At 47.9% G+C, this 22,795-nt stretch overlaps 1 protein-coding gene across 8 annotated transcripts in view; it reads right to left on the bottom strand.

Moving 5' to 3' along the window:
• ADAP2 (ArfGAP with dual PH domains 2) overlaps positions 1-15,167 on the bottom strand; it is a 34,182-nt gene extending 19,015 nt beyond the window's left edge. For all 8 annotated transcript variants that reach the window (XM_042915149.1, XM_042915148.1, XM_042915146.1 and 5 more), the window contains exons 1-5: positions 14,985-15,167; positions 13,970-14,100; positions 12,254-12,345; positions 9,136-9,215; positions 8,113-8,225 (exon numbers count right to left, since the gene is read on the bottom strand). In XM_042915149.1, coding sequence (XP_042771083.1) covers positions 8,113-8,225; positions 9,136-9,215; positions 12,254-12,345; positions 13,970-14,100; positions 14,985-15,078 — 510 coding nt within the window. In that variant the 5' untranslated portion in view covers positions 15,079-15,167. The remainder of the gene's footprint in view (positions 1-8,112; positions 8,226-9,135; positions 9,216-12,253; positions 12,346-13,969; positions 14,101-14,984) is intronic.
• Positions 15,168-22,795: the final 7,628 nt, after the last annotated feature.

Raw genomic sequence — 22,795 nt, 5'->3', positions numbered from 1 at the left:
GCGCCACTAGCTATGCTTTTTACACTTTTACACACATCTACATATCTGTGAACATTACATAGTATTGTTTTCTGTGGTTTTAAGGTACATAAATGGTATCATACTATATGTATCATTCTAGGTCTTGCTTTAGTCACTCAACATTATATTTTTGAGTTCTATTCATGTTGAGATATACCCACCTAGTTTGCTCTTGTGAATGACCACACCAAAAGTTACCAGTCTATTTTCCTGTTCACAGATATTATTTCTGATTTTTTGCAATCATTAGTGATGTTGCAGTCAGCTTGCGTCCCTGGCACACATATGTGAGAGTTTCTCTAGGTCGCAGTATATATTTAGGAACGGAACTGTAGATCACAAGTGCATACATCTTTGACCTACTGGAAACTGCCAAATTATCCTGCTCACCGGCTCTCCACAGTGGTTGTACCAATATTTACTTCAATATAGAATCCGGAATAATAGAAATGAATAACACACTCAATAACAGAGGAGTGCTCCTTTCCCTATATCCCCACCAACATTTGACTGGCAGATTTAAATTTTTTGCCAATATGATGGATATGAAATTGGATATCATTGCTAATTTTCATTTAATCAACTACACTGGGGTAGAATTTATAAATAATAAATGGCACTCATTTTAAGAATACAGCTTGATTTTTGACAAATGGATATACCCACATTAGCACCACCACAGTCAAATATAGAACATCATTATCACCCTAAGACTTCCCGCATCTCCCTTGGCAGTCAATTCCCACCCTACCTCAACCCCAGGCAATCACATACCCCTTTCTATCGACACAAAGTGATTTCACCTGTTCCACAACTTCTTATAATGAAATTATATAGTGCACACCCTTGCATAAGGTTTCTTTTGCTCAGAATAATTTATCTTAGATTCATCTACATTGTTGCATTTGTCCACAGTTTGTCTCTTCTTATTGCCCAGTGATATTCAGTCTATGGATATATTATAATTTGTTCATTCAGCTGTGGATGGACATTTGGGTTCGTTCCACGTTTTGGTGATTTTTTTAATGCATAAAGCATCTACGAATATTTGCGTACAAATATTTTTTACGGACGTATGTTTTTGTTCCTCTTCATTGAATACCTAGGAGTGGAATGGGTGGGTTATATGCTTATGTGTGTATCTACCTTCATTAAAAATTGCCAAATGGGGGCACCTGGGTGGCTCAGTCGGTTAAACATCCGACTTCGGTTCAGGTCATGATCTTGTGGTTTGTGGGTTCGAGCCCCGCGTCGGGCTCTGTGCTGACCGCTCAGAGCCTGGAGCCTGCTTCGGATTCTGTGTCTCCTTCTCTCTCTGTCCCTCCCCCACTTGTGCTCTGTCTGTCTCAAAAATAAATAAACCTTACCAAAAAAAACCCACAAAAAAACTGCCAAATGGTTTTCCCAAGTGGCTGTATCATTTCACAGTCCCACCAGGAGTGTATGGGAGTTCTGGTTCCTCCACATCCTTTCCAGGGCATGGGGTGGTCAGCCCTGTTAACGCCAGCCATTCTGGTGAGTGTGTAGTATATCTTATTATGGCTTTAACTTGCATTTCCCTGACTGCCAGAGAGATTGAGCATCTCTTATATTGATCATTTTGGCTTCCTTTTCTGTGAACTGCCAGTCTATTTTCTTTACCTATTTTTCCAATGGGTTCTCCTTTTCTTTTTGCTTTGTAGGTTTTTTATTATTATTATCATTTTTTAACGTTTATTTTTGAGAGAGAAAGAGAATGAGTGGGGGAGGGGCAGAGAGAGAGGGAGCCACAGAATCTGAAGCAGGCACCAGGCTCTGAGCTGTCAGCACAGCTCAACCCCACAAACACGGGGCTCAAACCCACAAACCGCGAGATCATGACCTGAGCCGAAGTTGGACGCTCATCCAACTGAGCCACCTGGGCACCCCAACTTTGTACAGTTTTTTTTTTAATGTGTCCTGGGTATTACTATTTTATTATGTTGAGTTTCACTTTCTTTATATTTATTCTTTTGTATTACCCAAAATTTTTACATAAAAATGAATTACCTCTACAATTTAAAAACTTTCCCTCTGGGAGTGCCTAGATAGTTCACTCGGTTAAACTTCCCACTCTTGATATTGGCTCAGGTCGTGATCTCACGGTTATGAGATCAAGCCCCACATCGGGCTCTGCTCTGAGCGTGGAGCCTGCTTGGAATTCTCTGTCTCCCTCTCTCTCTGCCCCTCCCTTGCTCGCATAATAAATAAATAAATAAACAAACAAACAAACCTTAAACAATTTCCCTTTGGGGAAAGAAATAAAGAACAAAAGCAACTCATTCTGTTTTTAGACAGTTTTAGACTGAACTGGCTGAGGACTGGGAAACAGACCGTCTTTTGCTAGCCAGGGATGAGTCCCTCCTCGAGGCCAAATCACAGCAGCTGCTCCTAACTCTGCAGCTGCCTCTCCTCCTCGTGCCTTTTGCACCTACAACTTTTTTCAGTGCTTTACGTTGAAGACTGAGAAGAAATCCCTGACTCTCACTTGGAGAGTTAATACTCTTCACCTGCCCCACCATGTTTCACTTGGCCCCAGGCTGCAGTCACACTGGAGACCTGCTGGCATTGCTCTGGTCCATCTAGAAGAGCAATAGGGGCAGTTTTTTGTTTTTGTTTTTTTTTAAATAAAAAGGCCTACATACAGGAAATGGAGTCAGGTCATGGCTACAGTGCTCAGAGCTTGTCCTTTTCTGCCCTTGTTGGCCACTCCTTCACATTCTCTGCTGGAAATGTCTCTTCCTTCTGCCCTCTAAATATTGGAGTGTCTCAGGGCTCGGTGTGGTAAATAATCTCCAAAGATGGTCCTTACCAATTCTTTCCCTCCCAGTACGCACGCGCCATTATACCCAGAAAGAGGGGGAGTCTATATCCCCTTCCCTTGCATCAGTGCTGGCTGCTCAAGGTGCTTTGATTGACACAAGGTATTTCCTGACCTAGCGTTTAAGAGGCCAAGCAGCACCCACCTGTGCTTGGGGGAGGCCAGCTGCCATGTTGCAAGGAAGCTCAAGCCAGCCTCCTGAACGCGGAACCAGCACATGGAGAGACAGAGGCTACCTGCAGCCACGGCACCAGACACATGAGCGAAGGCTTCCTGGGCCTTCTCACCCAGCGGTGCAGCAGGGTGAGTGAGCCGGCGGATGCACACATGGAGCACACCGCAGCAGCCAAGGCCTCCCCAATTCCCGACCCACAGGACTGAGAGAAATAATAACCTGATGTTTTAAGACACTGAGTTTTTGGTGGCTTGTCATTCAGCAACAAGTACTAAACTACTCGGTTGTAGGATTTCTGCTCTCACTCCTTTCCAGTGGTGACAACCCCCCCACCCCCCAAGAACATGGTTCTTGCAAAGAACCTCCTCCACCCATCCCCGGAAGAGAAGAGGGAGCGCAAGAAGAAGCCCCCTGGTGCAGAGCCCCAGCTCCCACTTCATGGACGTGCCGTGCCCAGGATGCTACAAAATCACCACTGTCTTTAGCCGTGGACAAACGGTGGTGTGGGTTGGCCGCCCCACTGCCCACCTACAGGACGACAAGCAAGACTTACAGGAGGATGCTCCCCCTACAGAAGCAGCACTAAAGCCCCCTGAATTAAGATGAGTGGGAAACTATCCCAGTAAACACATTTTTTTTCTTTTTGGATAGGAAACCAAAACAAAACCAAAAAACTTCAGTCCTTGGACTTCTTTTCTCATCTCCCCACACTCCCTACCCAGGTGATCCCAGCCAGTCCCATTGTTAAACCAGTCTCAGTGCTGGGGCGCCAGGGTGGCTCAGTCGGTTAAGTGTCTGACTCTTGGTTTCAGCTCGCGTCATGATCTCCCAGTTCGTGAGTTCAAGCCCTGCATCCAGCTCTGTGCTGACAGTGTGAAGCCTGTTTAGGATTCTCTCTCCCTCTCTCTCTGCTTCTCTTTCCCTTTCTCACTCAAAAATAAATAAATAAACATTAAAAACAACAACAACAACACAGTCTCAGTGCTGAGGACTCCAGCTCCAGACCCTCCCCAAACTTCCAGACTCACATATCCAACTTCCTTCTCAGTGTTTCCCCCTAGATGACTAATAAGCATCCCAAACCAAAAAAGCCTCCTGATCATCCCTTCAGGGAGCCAAGTCTTTGCCATCTCAGCAAATGGAAACTCTGTCCTTCTAGTTCTGTAGGGCAAAAAGCTGGGAACTACCCTGGATTCTCCTTACTTTCACACCTCACAGCCAATCAATCCGTAAATCCTGTTGGTTCTACTTCCAAAATCAGACCACCTCTGACCACCTCCTTCACCATCGGCCTGGTCTAATCCACCATTATTCCTCATCTGATTTTTTTTAATTTATTTATTTTTATTTTCTTTAAGTAAACTCTGTGCCTAATGTGGGGCTCGAACTCACGACCCTGAGTTGACCCTACCAACTGAGCCAGGCGCCCTGATTCCTCGCTTGATTATTGCAATAGCTTCCTAACTGCTTTCTCTCCTTCTACTCTTGCCCCCTCCCTGCCCCACCCTGAACCCAACAGTAGCCAGAGTGCTCCTTTAAAAAGTTTAAGTCTGAAAAATAGGCCTACCCTATGACCCAGCAGTAGCACTGCTAGGAATTTACCCAAGGGATACAGGAGTACTGATGCATAGGGGCACTTGTACCCCAATGTTTATAGCAACACTCTCAACAATAGCCAAATTATGGAAAGAGCCTAAATGTCCATCAACTGATGAATGGATAAAGAAATTGTGGTTTATATACACAATGGAGTACTACGTGGCAATGAGAAAGAATGAAATATGGCCCTTTGTAGCAACGTGGATGGAACTGGAGAGTGTGATGCTAAGTGAAATAAGCCATACAGAGAAAGACAGATACCATATGTTTTCACTCTTATGTGGATCCTGAGAAACTTAACAGAAACCCATGGGGGAGGGGAAGAAAAAAAAAAGAGGTTAGAATGGGAGAGAGCCAAAGCATAAGAGACTCTTAAAAACTGAAAACTAACTGAGGGTTGATGGGGGATGGGTGATGGGTATTGAGGAGGGCACCTTTTGGAATGAGCACTGGGTGTTGTATGAAAACCAATTTGACAATAAATTTCATATGTTGAAAAAAAAAAAAGAACCAAAAAAAAAAAAGTTTAAGTCTGGGCACCTGGCTGGCTCACTCGGTAAGAGCATGTGACTCTTGATCTTGGAGTTGTGGGTTTGAGCCCCTCATTGAGTGTAGAGATTATTTAAAAATAAAATTTTGGCAGGGGTGGGGGGTATGGAGGGGCCTCAGTGGTTCAGTCAGTTAAGCGTCCTTCTTCAGCCTAGGTCATGATCTCACTGTCCAGATCTGAGCCCCGCATCAGGCTCTGTGCTGACAGCTCAGAGCCTGAAGACTGTTTCAGAGTCTGCGTCTCCCTCTCTCTCTGCCCCTCCCCCACTAGTGTTTTTTCTCTCTCTCTCTGTCTTAAAAATAAACATTTTTGGGAGGGGGGATGAGCTAAATTGGTAAGAGGCATTAAGGAATCTACTCCTGAAATCATTGTTGCACTATATGCTAACTTGGATGTAAATTAAAAAAAAATAATAATAATAATACATAAATAAATATTTAAAAAATAAAATGAATAAATGAAATGAAAAAGAAACTGTCCCCACAAAATGTTCATCCATCACAAGACTTTCATTCCCAAAAGGTAAAAAGTCTAAATCAAATTATATCACTTCTCTGCTCAAAACCTTCCTGTGGCTTCTCATCTCAGAGTAGAATCCAAAAAGCCTAACTTTTTTTGTAAATCATCTATCCAATATAGACCTCTATCTAGAATAAGGAACTATAAAAACTCAATAACAAAAAGCCACATAAGATAATTAAACTATAGGAAAAGGCAGTGAACGGACATTTCTACAAAGATGATGTACACATGGCCAATAAGCCCATGAAAAGACACCCAACATCATTAGCCACCAAGGAAATGTAAATCAAAATCACAATCAGATACTGCCTCAGACCCACCAAGGTGGCTACAGCAGAAAATCAGATAACAGCAGAGCAACTGGAACCTTCACACATTGCTGGTGGGAACATATGATGGTGCAGCGACTTTGGAAAGCAGTGTGGCAGTTCCTTTAAATATTAAGTACAGAGTTACCATATGACCCAGGTATGTTCCATTTCTAGGTATAGACCCAGGAAAAATGGAAACAGATATCTACATGAAAACTTGTATACCTACGTTTATTAGCAGCACTATTCACACTTGCCCAAAAAGGGAAAACGCAAATGTCCATCAACTAAGTGAACAGTTGAAATAAACATCCATACAGTGGGCCAGCACTTGGCAATAAAAAGAAACAAAGTACTAATTCATGCTACAACATGAATGAACCTTAAAACTATATGCTAAATGGCGCCTAGGTGGCTCAGTCGGTGAAGGCTCCGACCCTTGACTTTGGCTCAGGTCATGATCTCACAGTTTGTGGGTTTGAGCTCCGCGTAGGGCTCTGCATCGAAGGTGAGGAGCCTGCTTGGGATTCCTTCTGCATCTCTCTGCCCCCTCCCCTGCTCTCTCTCTCTCTCTTTCTCTCTCAAAATAAATAAACTTAAAGAAAAACATACGCTAAATGAAAGAGGTCTGTTACCAAAGACCACATATTCCACGTGTATGAAGGATCCGAAATAGGCAAATCTAGAGAGACAGAAAGTAGAGCAGTGGCCACCTGGGGCTGGGGGTCGAGTGGATAGAGGATTACAGCCAACGGGTTTGGGATTTCTTTTGGGGGTTATGAAAATGTTCTAGAATTGATTGTGGTGACAGTTGCACAACTGTGAATATACTAAAAGCCATTAATTGTATGCTTTAAATGGGCAAATTGCATAGTATGTGAATTTACATATATTTTTTTAATTCTTTATTTATTTTTGAAAGAGAGAGAAAGAGAGAGGGAGTGTAGAAGCAGGAGAGGGGCAGAGAGAGAGAGGAGAACAGAAGATCCCAAGCAGGCTCCATGCTGACACAGCGCAGAGCCCGACGTGGGGCTCGAATTCAGGAGCCGTGAGACCATGACCCGAGCTGAAGTTGGGCGCTTAACCGACTGAGCCACCCAGGCGCCCAGTGAATTTATGTCTTGATAAAGCTGTTTCAATAAAAAACAAAAACAGAAAACAATCTCGAGTCTTACTAGGCCCTACAAGGTCCTCACCTGCATGGGTTCACCTCTTTCCATCCTTTTCTTTGCTCCCCCTGCACATTCCACTTTGGTTTCCTTGATGCCCTACGAATCCACCAACCACACACCCAACTCAGGCCAGGGCTGTGGCTTATGGTCGAGTAGTCTGTAGACTAAATAAAAAGTCCCCGGCTTAAGGTGCAAGGGAGAACTGCAGTCTAGGCTCCGGGTTGTCTAGACTGGGGCCCCGGGGCTGTGCCGTCTCAGAGGAGCCATTTTCTAACTGGCACGCGGTGTATGTGCCAGCCATGGCCACGGCCATATTCAGGGCTTCTGCACATCGTGTTCCCTCTACGTCTACTCTTTCCCCACATATGCACATGACTTGCTCACTTTTGTTCACTTCTCTGCTTAAATGTCATCAGAGGGGCCTTCCCCGACCACTGTGTGCTGTCAGCCAGGCTCTTGCCATCCTCTCTAACTCTTCGCCCTCTTTTATTATACTTCATAGCGCCTCCTACCACCTCATATGTCATATATCGATGTACGTTTTGGTTACCACCTGTCTCCTTCCACTAGAATGAGAGCCCCGTGAGAACAGCAGCTTCGTTTAGTTCGCTGCTGTTTCCCCAGTGCTTCCAATTATGCCTAGTATATAGTAGGTGCTCACTAAATAAATTCTCGAGTGCATGAATAGGTGAAGTAAATTCAAGTGATCATCCAAGGCTTAATCCGATTTGAAGCGAAGAGAAGGTGTGTTTTTTTGTGGACCCTATGAGTTGCATCACCAAGGAAGAGCGGCAGAATGTAGTGCTGAACGCTCAGTGTCTGAGACTAGCCATAAGGCTCAGCACCATTGATTTAAATGCAGCTTCCGGGGGGGTGGGAGCCAGGGCTCAGGGAGGGGAGCCCTCGCCGGTCTGGCCTCTTACCTCTTCTTTAGTATAGTATTTCAGGAGGCCTTCTCTTGCCAGGAGAACAAACTTCCTTCTCAGGAACTGTGCATTGTCTCTTCCCCGCTTCCACAAGAACCCTTCTCGGTTACCTTGGCCGCCAAAGATGAGAAAGAGTGAACACCTACATCCTCAAGATTCTACCTCCTTAAGGGGAGAATGAACGCTCCACCCCGTGCTAAAAACCTCTCAAATCTAACTTAGCTCTATCAGCTGCAACACGCAGGGTTCCCTCTGGAGCCAAATTCGCAATGTCTTATGATTTTGGTTGGGCTCCCCCACTAACTTCCTTCTTTGGCTGTTTCACAAGACCGAGTAAGCCCTTAAGGAGGCTAAGTCCTGAGAAACAGGATGATTCTGAAAGACGCCCATATGGTCCTGCCCGACTTCACGTTGACATCGGCCTAATGAAACTCTCCAGAGGGCGGAAATAATGAGCGACCTCCAGGCACCCGCTGGCCGAAGAATACCGCGTGCTCCTGGTGGCTAGGAGGGCTGACACCGGCTGCTGCTGGGTCCTCACAGTGGTTTTGTGCACTTTGTACTCTGGGTCGGTGTCAGCTTGGACTCAGAGCAGCTGGGCAGCAACCACCAGGGGTCGAGGGTCAGCGATGAGGTCGTGCCCCACACAAAGGTGCAAAGGGAGGCTGAAATCCCTCCCGTGTGCCTTCCCGAGCCTCGTGCCACACCAGGGGCTACCCTCACCAGGAGCAGGGGTGCCTTTTTCTAATTACTCTGCCCAGAGGGTGAGTCTTCCTGCAATTTTATACTAAGACTCTATACACACTTGTGGCCCTGCGGGGACCTGAGATAAAAATGCTTCTCAACCACTCAGACCATAAAACCCCACCAGCTGACATGTTGCTGTTTCAGAGGCAGAGGAACCCACACCTTGGCCTCTGTGGCCAGAGTGAGGCCGGCAGATATCTCCTGATTAGGCCCTGATACTCAGACACTCTATTTTCCAGGACTCACTAGAACGCAGACCACAAAAGAACTTACCTGGGGGTGAGATGGTTTTCCCATCGGCCATGAATTCCTGTCTTTCATACTTAGCTCGAATCCACTGTTCCTTTAAGACCCTAAAAAGAGAGAGCCCTTGGTCAACTGTGTCTGGTACATCCTCTTACCACAGGGTGGGAGCACCACAGCAACTGTCTGCTCAGACTACCCAGGGCTTCTCAGCCTTGTTACCGTTACACTTGGGGCTAATTCTTTGTTGTGGGGGAGGGGGGAGCATCCTGTGTTCTGTAGCCGGTTTAGCAGCATTTCTGGCCTCTATCCCCTAGATGCCAATAGTCCCCCACCCCTAGTTAGGACACCCCAAAATGTCTTTAGATACTTCCAGTGTCTCCTGAGGAAAAAGATTTCCCCAAGGGGCTCTATGAAAACCACTGGGCTATTCCAACCCCAGCCCAGCCCTCTAGGTCAACCGGCTCCCCTGGACCATCTACACTGCCACACACACACACACACACACACACACACACACCCCACTGCATGCTCATAAGCTGACGCCAGGGGAGTCCATGAACCTCTTCCTGTGGCTTTCCCACAAAGTCTGGGCATGCCACACTGGACAGAGAAGTGACATAGGGGTCCAACCACCTGGGATCTCATCCTCCTCTACGATTTATCCGTTGTGTGACCAACAGCAAGTTACTTAACTTCTCTGAACTTGGGGATATGTCAATAATATTATACCTACCTACCCCTCAGGGTCTAGGAGGAGTTTAAATGTATATAAAAGGGCCTAGTACCACGATCAGCACATACTAGGAGTTTAATGTTAGCTTAATCAGATATTGTCCTCCATGAACCCTGCAGGAAACTTATTTCAACTGTTTGGTTCCCTCTTGCCTTTTCCAGGGAAATGTTCCAAGGTTTACTTCCAAGACACTGGGAATGACCTAGAGCTGGGCCCTTGGCCTGAACTGGCCAATCAGAGCTCTGCCCTGGGCTGTGTGGAGCAAAACCAAGAGAGGGATGGATTGGAAGCCCTCTCTGGGTCAGACTGAGAGCTGGGGCCGGGGACCGGGAAGTGGCCTTGTTCCCAGCTCTATGAAAAAAGCCTGGCTGAGGAAAAGGTGCAGGAATGAGAGCCAGACAGAGTAGGAGAGGCCTGACAGCGTTTGAGCCCCTGGCTTGTCCTTCCTGAGGGTGGCTCCACCTGTGTCCCTCCTACCGTCTGATTCCCAGAACCCATAAAATCCCCTCATGCCTAAGCTGGTTTAAACTGGGTTTCTGTCACTTACCACCAAGAGTCCTACCTAATGCACAGCCCTCACACCCAGCACGTTGAGGAGAGTCACCAAGCCCACCGTGGAATCCTGAGTGACAGCATCGGAGCCGGGAGAGGGAATGGAGACTGAGGCCCCAGGCCTGGTCGTAGAGGTGGGAAACTTTGAGGACCCTTAGAATTACAGGGAGGAGGCCGTGAGTGTTCTGCTAAAAGCGGGTAAGGTACAGGGCTGTGGTTAAAGTCACAGCAAGTAGTGTCTGTAGTGCTGGCAGAAAGCTGAGCACATAGTAGGTGTTCATCAAATGCCTGTTCCTTTCTCTTTGCAGCAAAGGGCTGAGTGGCAGCAGTGAGGCAAGGTGAGCCAGACCCTCTTGAGTTAAGCCTGGCACATCCCTCAGCTGGCCCAGGGACCAGACAGCATTCCGAAGAAACGGGTTAAAACTAGCCTGTCATGTGGCCTGTGAGACATTTTACACAAATTATCTCATTTAATCTCTACCATCATGCCATGATATGGGCATCGTTATCTACATTTCACAGATGATGATGCCATGATTCAGAGAAGTTGGGTAACTTGTCTACTTTTTCACAGCCACAGAGTGGTAAGAGTCAGGAAACAATACTGGGATCTTCTCAGTGCAAAACTGTGCCTCCCCTGCCACTCCATGCTGCATCAGTAGCCCCTGGGTTGCTTAAATATTGGGAAATGGCAGGGTACTAAGTACAGTTGTACAGTTTGTGCACTGGCCAAGAGCTTCCTGCTGACACTAGAAGACAATGGTGGCTGAAATACAGCCTGCTCTCCGCAAGCCATACCCCCCATGAGCTGTGTCTGCCCAAAGGGTACCTTCTTCACATTTATACTGGGGGTGGGGGTGGGGCGCTGCCTAGCAACCCTGGCAGTGAGGCTGAGTCCCTGGGAGGGAGGCTAAACCTCAGGCAGTCAGTCCTGCAGAGGCTGAAGTCACACTGACCCCTCACGTGTAGGGACCTGAAACCTCGTGATGCTTCACAGTTTCCCGCCCTTATATTGAATTTCCCCAGTGCCATGGTACCCAACAGCAGGCCCTGGTGTCAGATGGGCTAGTCAGTCCCAGTTCTGTCTCTATGAGCCTCAGGTACTTCATCTGTATCATGGAGATCAAGGCAGTGTTGTCTCAGAGTTGTTGAATTAAACAAATTCATGCCCATAAGCATTTAGCACAGGTACCTAGGTAAAGCTCAATGAATATTAGTGACTACTCTTATTTATATGGTTACTACTTAGGGACCTGGGGCCAGACAGCTGCGTTGCAGCTATGCTGAGGTCTGTGGGACAGCCTTGGGCACAACACTCCATAGGAAGTAGCTGGAACACATTTGCTCTACTAAAATACCAGCGTTTTTCTTCTCTATCAAGTTAGCCACCACCAGTAGGCTAGGAGAACATCAGAGGCAAAGGAATCACAGAGAAAATGCCCTATTTCACAGCTTGGAAACTGAGTCCCAGACAGTGAAGTGACAATCCACGCAATAAAGACAGAGAGGGAACTAGGCCATGTCTACGTGTTCTCCATGACAGTACCAAATGTCTTTCTGGATCCACCAGGTCCATAGAAAAGACCACCACAGGGGCGCCTGGGTGGCTCAGCCAGTTAAGCGTCCGACTTCGGCTCAGGTCATGATCTCACGGTTGTGAGTTCGAGGCCCGCGTTAGGTTCTCTGCTGTCAGAGAGGAGCCTGCTTTGGATCCTCTGTCCCCCTTTCTCTCTGCCCCTCCCCCGTGCTTTCTCTCTCTCTCAGATATAGACATTAAAAATTTTTTTAAGAAAAGAAAAGACCACCACAGACAAATGGAACAGGGGTGGGGGAGGTGAGACCGAGAAATCACCCACTCACAGACAGTCGTTGGCTTGGGGGATATAGTAGAAAGCAGGGACTCTGGCTTCATACTTGGCCTTCACACGGAGGTTCCCGTTGTGGGTCATAAACTGCAAGACAGCAGCAAGTTGGGGTAATATTAGAACATGAAAAAATGTGAAATGAAACCATGGTCTACCCAGAAGGCCACTCTTCCCACTGGCTCCTAGACCCAGTCAGGAGACACTCCTACTTGGGGTTTGACACACCCCAGGCTTGGTCATTCATGCTGCTGGGAAGCCCCAGGCCAGAACACTGAGGTGCAGTAACAACCACGCCTCACGCTGGCAGAGAACTTCACAGTTCTTACCCATTACTTCATTCCATCCCCTCAACAATTTTAATACCGCCATCCTCATTTTAAAGGTGAGGCAACTGGGGCTCAGAGAGGTTAGGTGACTTACTCAAGGTGACACAGCTAGAAAGTGGAGAGCTAGGATTTCAACCCAAACCTGTCCAACTCCAAAGCTCATGTACTTTGTCCCACCCCCTCCACAGATGGCCAGGACCACCAGCACCAGTCCCGGCAAGCCTGCAGCGGATAGACATAGCTGGAGGATGGAAGAAGTCAGAGCTGGCGCCACTGAGTACTTAAGTCAGGGTGATCACTGGGGCCCTATGACGCCCGAGGTACCCAGAGGCAGATATGCCAAGAGTGGCCCTGGCCAAGAGTTAGCACTCAGTAACAGAGGTGGCATATCTGGGGTTAGGGCCCATGTGGGAAGAGACATCAGGTTGCTAATTCACATCCTGTGAGCAGAGTGAACCCTTCTCCCCTCCCCTGGGGCTGCTGGGCTGTGACCCAGGATTTGCATGGGCTTTGGACCCCAACAGAGCAGATTTCACATTCCAGCTGTTCCGTTTATTCACTGAGTGACCCCTGGGCGATACTTAACCCTGTGAGCTTCAGGGATTTCAACTGCAAAAATGAAGAAAGTTTAACAGGGGGGTTGTAAGGACAAAGAAACAACCTTCAGGTCTATGTGCTGGTTACTGGTTTCCTGTCTTTCCCCTGCACTAGAAGGGTGTAAGCTCCCCATGGGACGAGACTTTATCTCATTCATTGTTCTTTTCTTAATACCCAGCACCTAGTAAGCTTACAGTAACTATGTGTCCGACGAATAAGGCATCTAGCACAGGGCCCGGCACAGAGTGGGCTCTCTGTAAACATGGGCCTGCTCTTCCAATAGTCCTTGAAATCCTCAGCCAACCAGTACAGTTTAGAACTGCTTGTTCTCTGAAGGTCTTCTGCCCAAAACGGTATTATCATCCAGATTGCATCCATTTGCATAGGTCAGGAGAGCAAAATGGTGCCCTTCCTGGTTATGGGGGCCGGAAGGGGGACTGCAGACCATGATCAGTATACTGTTCCAGTCCAAGACCTCAGCTAATGATAACAGCAGCTGTTACTTGACTATTTAGTTTGGACTTGCATTGAGCCTACATTTAATCCTTCTGGCAACCGGGGGAAGGGGTAGTGGTATCCTTACAATACAGATGTGGAAACTAAGGGAAATAACAAGCTCAGGGCCTTGAACTCAGGGCCTCTGCCTAGGCAGGCACTCTAACAGGCTGTGTTTTCTCTTGCTAGTTCTTGCTCCTCTCTGAAACTCAGTTTCCTGCTCTGGACGCCCTACCCACCGCCTCCACCCCGGTTCTGCGGTTCCAAGGCTGTCCACGCGCGCCCCTCGCTACCTCCACGGTACTGTCATCCCAGAAGTCAAGTCTCACGGATTTAACTCTGCTGATGTCTGGGAAGTTGCGGTGGACGCCGGAGCAATTCAGACAGATGAAGATGCCCAGCTTGTAGGAGGCCCAGTCAGGATCTGTGGGGCAAAGAGGGTAGAAGGGGAGCTGTATGGTGAGCTAGGCACGGAGACCAGGGCTGGGCTGGGGCTGCTGGGAGAGGTGGGCTTGGCGGTTAGAATTCATGCGGCGGTGCCCAGCGCTGCCCAGGCTGGGAAACTTTTCTCTCTCGGCCCACCACCCCCCCCCCACCACCACCACCTTGTTAACTAAGATACCCGCATGCAACCTTCTGGTCAGCCCACCCGCCAAGGCACGGCGGCGACCAGGATGATCCTGGAAGGAGTGTAGGGATGCGGGGCGAGAAGTTGCGGCGAGCACGAAGTGGAAGTGACAAGACTCCGGGGAACCGAGAGGAGAGCGCGGAGGGAGGGGCCGACCCCGGGACGCCAAGCTGGGGATCTGCAGGTGGGGAAGTGCGCCGCAGGGCCCCTGGACGTCCGCAGGGTCCGCGCGCCGCGCGCAGGGTCCTCCTACGTGGGAGGACCCGGGGGCGTCCGGGGGCAGGGAAGGGGTCACTGGAAGGTCAGGAGCCATGGGCCTGGACCCCTCGGTGTGGGGGATGTTTGGGTCCGAGAGCGTGGGAGGTGACCAGGTCCGGATGAAGACGTCAGGGACTGAGGTCTGGGGGGGCTGTCTGGCTGGGAGGCGATCGAGACGGTCAGGGCATCCGGGTCCGGATCTAGTGTAGGGGTCCAGAGTGGGGAGGTCAGGGGATCTGGGTTCGGGTGGGCGCCGCATCGGATGTGGAGAGCTCGGCCAGGGGCGCGGGTCGGAGATTCGCGGGCTGGGTGCGAAGGTGTCAGAAGGGTCACGCCCGAGTCCAGCGGGGGCCCGGGACGGGACCGGGTCTGGAAGGAGGGGAGGAGGGCAGGGGTCCTGCTCCGGGCCGCCGCGCCCTTACCCGCCGCCCCGCAGTCGGCGCAGTGAGAGTTGCCGGTGCCCGACGCCTGCAGCAGCTCCAGCAGCCGCTTCTTGTTGCGCTCGCGGTCGCCCATGGCCGGCCCGGTGGGCTCAGCGGGGCTCAGCCCGGCGGTCCCCCGGCTGGCGGCCGCCCATGGCGCTGCGCTCGCGCCGGCAGGTGGAAAGGGACTCAGCCCCTGCGCCTCCCGCGCGGCCGCCCCGCCGCCAGCCAGCCCCGCCCCTCCGGCCCTTCGGCCCCGCCCCCGGCGCGTGCCGGCGGCCCCCGCTCCCGCCACTCTGCGCCCTGCTGGAGCCCGTCCCGCGGGGAGGGACCCGAGTGCGGGACTGGGAAACCGTCACGTTGGCTGGCCCAAGAGCAAAAACCCGTCGGCCGCTTGCTAGCTGCGGGACTGTGGACATCCCAGTCGACCTCTCTGGCCTCAGTTTCCACCTCTGTGAAAGGGGAATAAGGGCATGTCTGTGTCTCTGGGCTCCGTGGAAAATTAGACAGGATCTAACTTCCGTTAAAGCTTTCTACTGATGTAGCGCTTACATCTACTTAGAGACCTCCCCGGGAAGCCTTCCTCAATACCCAGCCTAGAGCAATCTCTCCAGCTTCTGGTCCTGCTAGAACCCTGTTACAGGATCCGTCCATCCCTTTGGCCCTGAGCATTTTCTATCTACGCTGCATCGGTTATTTATGTATTTATATTAATCCCTCCCACACCTCCAATACACACGTGGCCCCGCTGGATAGTTTGACGTCAGCAGATTTATTTCTGTATCCCACATAATTCCTAGAAACAGCACCTGCACATTTTTAGAAGTCCAATAGTTGCATAACTGAGTTCACCAGGAAGCGTGGTTTCACCAACGCGGACTCAACTAGGCACTTTTATCTGTGAGGTTCCATCGCTGTGAGGTGTGGGCAGGGTTCAGGTGGTCTGGAATCTGGGGTCTCCCTCCCCCATCCCTGGCCCTCGTTGATCCCTTTCTCTGTGGTCCCCAGGTGCCGGGGAAGGCACACAGTGCTCACACTTGTCCTCCCCTCCGTAGGTAAACACCCATCTGTCATATGCATATAGCTTAATGCGCAAGGATGTTACATTTTCATCCTGATCGTTGCAGCCCAAGTTCTAGCTGACCCTCCTGTATCCCCAGTTCAACATACGTGCATACATATATGTGGATACATAGGGCAGCATGGTATCATGGAATGAATCCAAGAATACAGGTTTTGAATCTTGGCTCCACCCCTTACCAGCTCGGTGGCCTTGGTCATATTCCTTCACTTCTCTGAGCCTTGTACTCCTCCTCTGGAAAATGAGGGTTTGGGAAGACCCACTTAATAAGGGTCACTGAGATGTGCCAGTGGGTGCGTGGCGCATAGAACCCTCAGAACAGGGTGGCTCCCGTGCTTTCCCTGTCCCTCTCTGGTCAGCTCGTGGGATCATCATATGGAATGCTGTGTGTCATTTCCCATTTTCCACAGGGCCGAGGAGGTCAAGCCTCCACGCCTGGGAGGAGAGGGACATTACCAAAAATAACCAGCCAGGAGGGTCTTGACTGTGTGTGTGTTGGGGGGGGGGGGGGGTGGTGAGACCTAGCCCAGCGGCAGCTCCAGAGGAGCCAGAGAGAGCCCAGAGGGGGTCAGAGGGCATGGGCCTGTTTACCAAACAGGCTGAAAGATGATTCATTTCCGCTGCTTAAGATGAAAAAAGAGACAGAAATAAATCTCCCAAGAGACAGATGGGAAAGGCAACCTAAGATAGGAAGGCAAGACGAGGGGGGAGGCAGGGGGGCAAAGACAGGACAGGGCAAGGACATCATTTCTCTGCTGCCCAGTGCCAAGGCAACACCCCAAGCCCTCCTAGATTATGCACCTTTGAATATTCCTTCCCCACAACACCAGGAAAAACACAGCATCTCCTTCCTGGTGAGGAGCCAGAGATTGAGAGATTCCTTGTGTTTGCCCTCCACCTGCCCTTATTTCTGGAGGTTTCCATTTACAGAATTCCAAGCCTTAAGGTCTTCAGACACTAAATAAATATATATAAAAAAAAAAGGTACTATTGTATTTTGTTTGTAATGGGTTTCTTTTATGGGGCAAGGTTAAGGCGATAATACTAATTAAGAATTATTGATTGTTTTACAGAGAGTTTCACACCATTTGGTCACATTTGAGTTCCATGACTGCCCTGAGGGCAGTGGGTTATCTATCCTCAGAGGAGTTAAGTTACCCAGGGTCAAAGAGCCGAAGGGGCCGAATGGAGGTCAAAATAGAGGCCTCCTGGTGTCAGCCCAGGTTCTGTCACCAAATCCCACAGGTCAACCCTGCCCTCTTTCGTCTGGGTTTTTTTTTTTTTTTTTTTTTTTTCACTTTTCAAAAAATTGTAGTAAAATCTCTATAACGTAAAATCGGCCCCTTTAGCCATTTTTAAGTGTATGATTTAGTGGCATTGAATACATTCACGATGCCACGCAACTATCACAACTGTTTCCACAAATATTTCATCACCACAAACAGAAATGCTACAGCCCACTCCGTGGGCATGGGACATGATCAGGGTTCAGCTCGGGCCTGTGTTCGGGAACCAGAGGCTGCTCTTAAGGGAAGATTAACTGTGCCAAAGGCTGTCATGACTGGGATCAGGGGCCAGGCTGTGAGGGGCAGGGTGGGCTGAGGCAGCCTTCTTCGTGGGCTCAGTCCGTAGCAGCTGCAGAGGTGAGGGGGCAGTTCAGGCCCTGGGACCCAGCGTCCTCTGTAAACAAAGCTCCCAGGGTCCGCCAAGCACAAACATCAAGCCCTGCTCTCAGGGTCACTGTCTGTGGAGCTGAGTCCAGCCACCGCAGGGGTTGGAAGAAAGCTTTCAACCACATTCCCAGCCCTGGACTTGGCTCCAGATCCCTGGGGAATAGATCACAACCCCTTTGAAAATTTAAATAATTATGTTTACTAGATAGGTTTTTTGAACTCTAATTACAGGAAATTTGGAAAATACAATAAAGAAGGAAGAAAACGCCACCTACAATTATGACCACCATTTATTCAGAGATGAATGTATGTCAGACATTATTGCATTTAATCTTAAATACAACCCTGAAGTCTGACCTATTTTTATGTCCATTTTATAGTCGAGGCAACTGAGGCCCCAGACAAAGTAAATTTACTACTCAGGTTACACAACTGAGATGATGCATACTGGACGGTACGTAGTATTGGAGCTGGGATTTGAATCTAAGTCTGCCTTGGACCCCTTTCATCAATATATTTGGTTGATGGTATGAAGCAGACTTACAAAAGTTGGGGTGCCTGTTTGGCTCAGTTGTGTGAGCATCCCACTCTTGATTTCGGCTCCGGTCACGATCTCATCGTTGGTGAGATGGAGTCCCTCATTGGCATGGAGCCTGCTTGGGATTCTCTCTCTCCCTCTCTCCCCTTCCTCTCTGCCCCTCCCCCTTCCAGCTCCGCACCCCCCCCCACCACACCCCACAACCAGGGCACATGTGCACTCTCTCTCTCTCAAAAATAAATAAGTAAACTTTAAAAAAAAAGTAACGGCATGCAGTTCAACCTAATATTATCCTTTCAATTGTCCTACTATCAGTCTTTATTAACATTTTCCTAGATTTTCTTCTGGACTTCCATACATTTTTTTATATATCATCGGGATCATATTTTTTCATATAATTTTTTTTTTACTTTCTTCACATAATGTCCCTTATCGTATTGTTATAGATGTATCATGACATCATTTTATTTTATTTTATTATTTTTTTTAATGTTTATTTCTGAGACAGAGAGGGACAGAGCATGAGTGGGGGAGGGGCAGAGAGAGAGGGAGACACAGAATCCTAAGCAGGCTCCCTGCTCCCAGCTGTCAGCACAGAGCCTGACATGGGGCTTGAACTCACAGACCACGAGATCATGATCTGAGCCGAAGTCGGACGCTCAACCCACTGAGCCACCCAGGCGCCCCATGACATCATTTTAATAGCTCTGCAATATTCCATGAGGTATGTATATTTCCCTGTTGTCAGACATCGATTGTGACCAATATTTCGCTGTTACACATGATGCAACTATGAGTATCTTTGTGTCCAGAGAGTTTCCCCTCTTTAATGCTAGGATTTTAAAGTACCTGAATCGCCTGTAATTGCTCACTGGTTTCCTGTCTCCCTTACTCATCTCAGCTTCCTGAGGGCAGGGACAGGTCGCTCTGTCCTCTGTTGCATCCCGGCACCTGCCTGCTGCGTAGCAGGGACTCAAAACATACTTGCAAAATAAATGAAAAAATGAATACAGGTAAAAAATTATAAACAATAAGGTGAGAGGACGTGGGATCACAAAAAGTGTTTTCCTTTTGAAGGGAAATAATAGGCAGGCAAGGGAAACAGTGGAAAATCAAGCAGCCAACTGTGGGGAAATAGGTGCTGCTTATATAAATGGGTTAGAGGAAAGTTTAGGGCAGAAAGTCACCATCATGGGGTGAAAGTGCCTGAGGTTAGCTAGTGAGATATTGTAATGGAATCACGAGTAACTTGTTATGTCAGCTTCAGGAAATTACTTTCCATCTGATGCCAATATATTATCACAAACTCCACTTGCTTCCCAGAGCCTTTGTTCTTACACACACCGGTCAATTGCTATCTGATTGTTTTCTTCACATTCACACGGTGGGTAATACCTTGTGAGCTCAAGAAACACGGAGATGAAACCCCTGTTAGGAGCTCTTGTCTCCTTCGGGACATTAGCCTCTCTTGTATTCAATTCTGCGTCTACTCTCGCTGGACAAGAGAGCACTCCAGACTCATAGTCTGTGACAGCCAATCAGAAGAATCTGATCGAGTTTACCTATTGCTTGGTGCTTTCAATATTGCTCTGTCTTCAGCAGGAAGCAGCTCAGAACCCAGAGGGACTCCCCACCGCAATGCTGCCAAAGTGATTGCTTCTCCACTCATTAAAATTTATGGGGCTTACAATATGTGCCAGGCATTGTTATGGGTGCTGGGAATATAACTATAAACAAAGCAAAGAGTCCTGCCTTTGTACAGCTTACCTTCAAGTGAGGGAGACAGAAAATGAACAGAGAATCATATACCTATATACAATATGGTACCAGAGCGATAAAGGCTGAAAAGGAGTACAGAGTAAGAAGATAGAGAGGGACAGAAGATGCTGTTGTTTTTCTTTAATAAAGTTTATTAAAACTTTATTTTAAAAAGTTTATTATAAAGATGCTGTTTTGATAGGGAGGTGAAGGAGGCCCTCTCTGAGGAGGTGACATTGAAGCAAAGATCTGAAGGAAGGGGTTGAGCCTACCAGGCACCGACCTGAAAGAAGAGTGGCCCAGGAAAAGGGGCCAGCAAATGCAAAGGCCCTAGGGTGGAAACATGCTTGGGGTGTGCTTTGTCAACCTCCTGTGAGCACAGAGCTGTCCAACTCTCTGCTCTTGTGCCTTGCTCCAGCTACTTCTCTACTACTGCAGCTCCCACCTCCTCTACCCTGCCCTCTTGCCCAGCCCCACTGTTCTAGCAAACTCTTGCCTCTATGCCTATATTCAAATCTTACTTTTTTTTTTTTTAAGTTTATTTCTTTATTTTGAGAGAGACAGAGACAGAGCTAGCAGGGGAGGAACAAAGAGAGGAGACAGAGAATCCCAAGCAGGCTCTGCACTGGCAGCACAGAGCCTGATGTGGGGCTCCAACCCACGAAACTGTGAGATCATGACCTGGGCTGAAACCAAGAGTTGGCTACTTAACTATGCCACTCAGGCACCCTCAAATCTTACTTCTTACAGTTTGCCCTATCTCCCGCATCTATTTCCTCACAATGCTCACATTTCTGTTACAATAATCATCACATTGTACTATCATTTTTTAAAATCTATTTGTCCCAGTTGTCAGTGATCTTGTTAACAGAAGACTGTCATATTCATCTTTGTATTCTTGGTGCTTAGCAAGTGCTGGGCCCCAAAAATGCTGATCAATCACTTTTTAAAAAAATTTTTTTTAATGTTTATTTATTTTTGAGAGAGAGAGCACAAGTTGGGAAGGGGCAGAGAGAGAGGGAGACACAGAATTTCAAGTGGGCTCCAGGCTCTGAGCCGTCAGCACAGAGCCTGAAGAGGGGCTTGAAACCCATGAACCATGAGATCATGACCTGAGCTGAAGTCGGATGCTTAACCCACTGAGCCACCTAGGCACCCCGACTTTTTTTTTTTTTCAGAGAGAGAGAGAGAGAGAGAGAGGGCGCAAGTGAATGAGGGGCAGAGAGAGAGACAGGGAGGGAGAGAGAAACAGGGCTCATGTTTTACCCAAAGCGGGGCTCGAGCTCACGAAACCCGCAAGATCATGACCTGAACCAAAGTTAGATGCTTCACAGACTGAGCCACCCAGGCACGCCCAGTTGGTTGATCTATTTATGTGAAATGTGCAGGATAGGCAAATCCATAGAGACAGGAAGTGGATTCCTGGTTGCCAGGGGCTGGGAGGGGCGGGCAGGAGAATGACTGCTAAATGGGTACAAGGTTTCCTTTTAGGGTGTTGAAAAGGTTCTGGAACTACATAGTGGTGATAGTTGCACAACACTGCGAATGTACCAAACACCACTGAATTGTACACTTTAAAACAGTTAAAATGGTGAATTTTATGTTATGTGAGCTTTGCCACACACACCCCCAAAAAATGTTGGTTGAACTGGGAATGGAGTTGAGACCTCCATTACACAGGCAACCCGTCGTTCGTTCGGGTTTGCATTCTGAGCAAAATACCACAAGGAGTTGAAACATCCCGTTGTGAAACCTGAAGAGCCAGAAAAGAAGTCCCGAATTAACACACGGTAATTGAGTGTTTACATTTGATATCATTACCTGGAGCACTGAGTGAGAAGTTAGTCACAGAGGTTTGCTCAAACCCACAATCAAAGGGGTTAGGGTGACACCTGTTGGAAATGTGATTTGAACGTTGGTGCTACCCTGTTGAAGTGGAGTTTTAAAATTGGGCTCGAAAATCTAAAACTTCTATTTCCTATTGTTATACCTAAATTAATCAGATAGAGGATTATTTTATTTTTTTAAGTTTTTTTTTTTTTTTTTTTCAAGAAAGTTCTACACCAAACGTGGGGCTCGAACCCACAACCCTAGGATCAAGAGTCACGGGCTCTTCTGACTGAGCCAGCCAGGTGCCCTGAGGATGGTTTTAGAAAACACCTAGGGATTTTCTTCTTGAGGTGGTTTCTTAGGCAATCACATTTCATCTCAACCTATAGAATCAATTGTCCACTTTATCATATCTTCCACTGTGAAAAAAAAGTCATTTCCGTTGTGTAACACTTTCTCTTTTCCCTATGATTTATATAATTTCATCTTCACAACAACCTTGTGAGAGCGGTACTTTGAACTTTATTTTGCACAAAACTGTTCTTACAGAAGTAAACTGAGATACACATGCGTAATATGTAGCAGTGTCGGAGCGTGAACCCAAGTATTCTGAATTTCAGATTGAATACTGTTTCTTATTTTGATCATTTGCCTTATAATTTTAATTGTGTGATACCATTTATTTATTTATAATTTATTTATTTTTAAAGATTTATTTATTTTTGAGAGTGAGAGTACAAGCGGGGAAGGGGAAGGGGCAGAGGCGGGGGTGTGGGGGAACAGAAGATCCAAAGCAGGCTCTGTGCTGACAGCAGCGAACTCTATGTGGGGGCTCGAACTCATGAACCATGAGATCATGACCTGAGCCGAAGTCAGGCACTCAAGTGACTGAGCTACCCCGGTGCCCCTGTGTAATATCTTTTAAAAAGAC

This window comes from Panthera leo, chromosome E1 (assembly GCF_018350215.1).
Source record: "Panthera leo isolate Ple1 chromosome E1, P.leo_Ple1_pat1.1, whole genome shotgun sequence".
Taxonomy (NCBI): domain Eukaryota; kingdom Metazoa; phylum Chordata; class Mammalia; order Carnivora; family Felidae; genus Panthera; species Panthera leo.
This window is presented reverse-complemented; position numbering and strand designations above follow the sequence as displayed.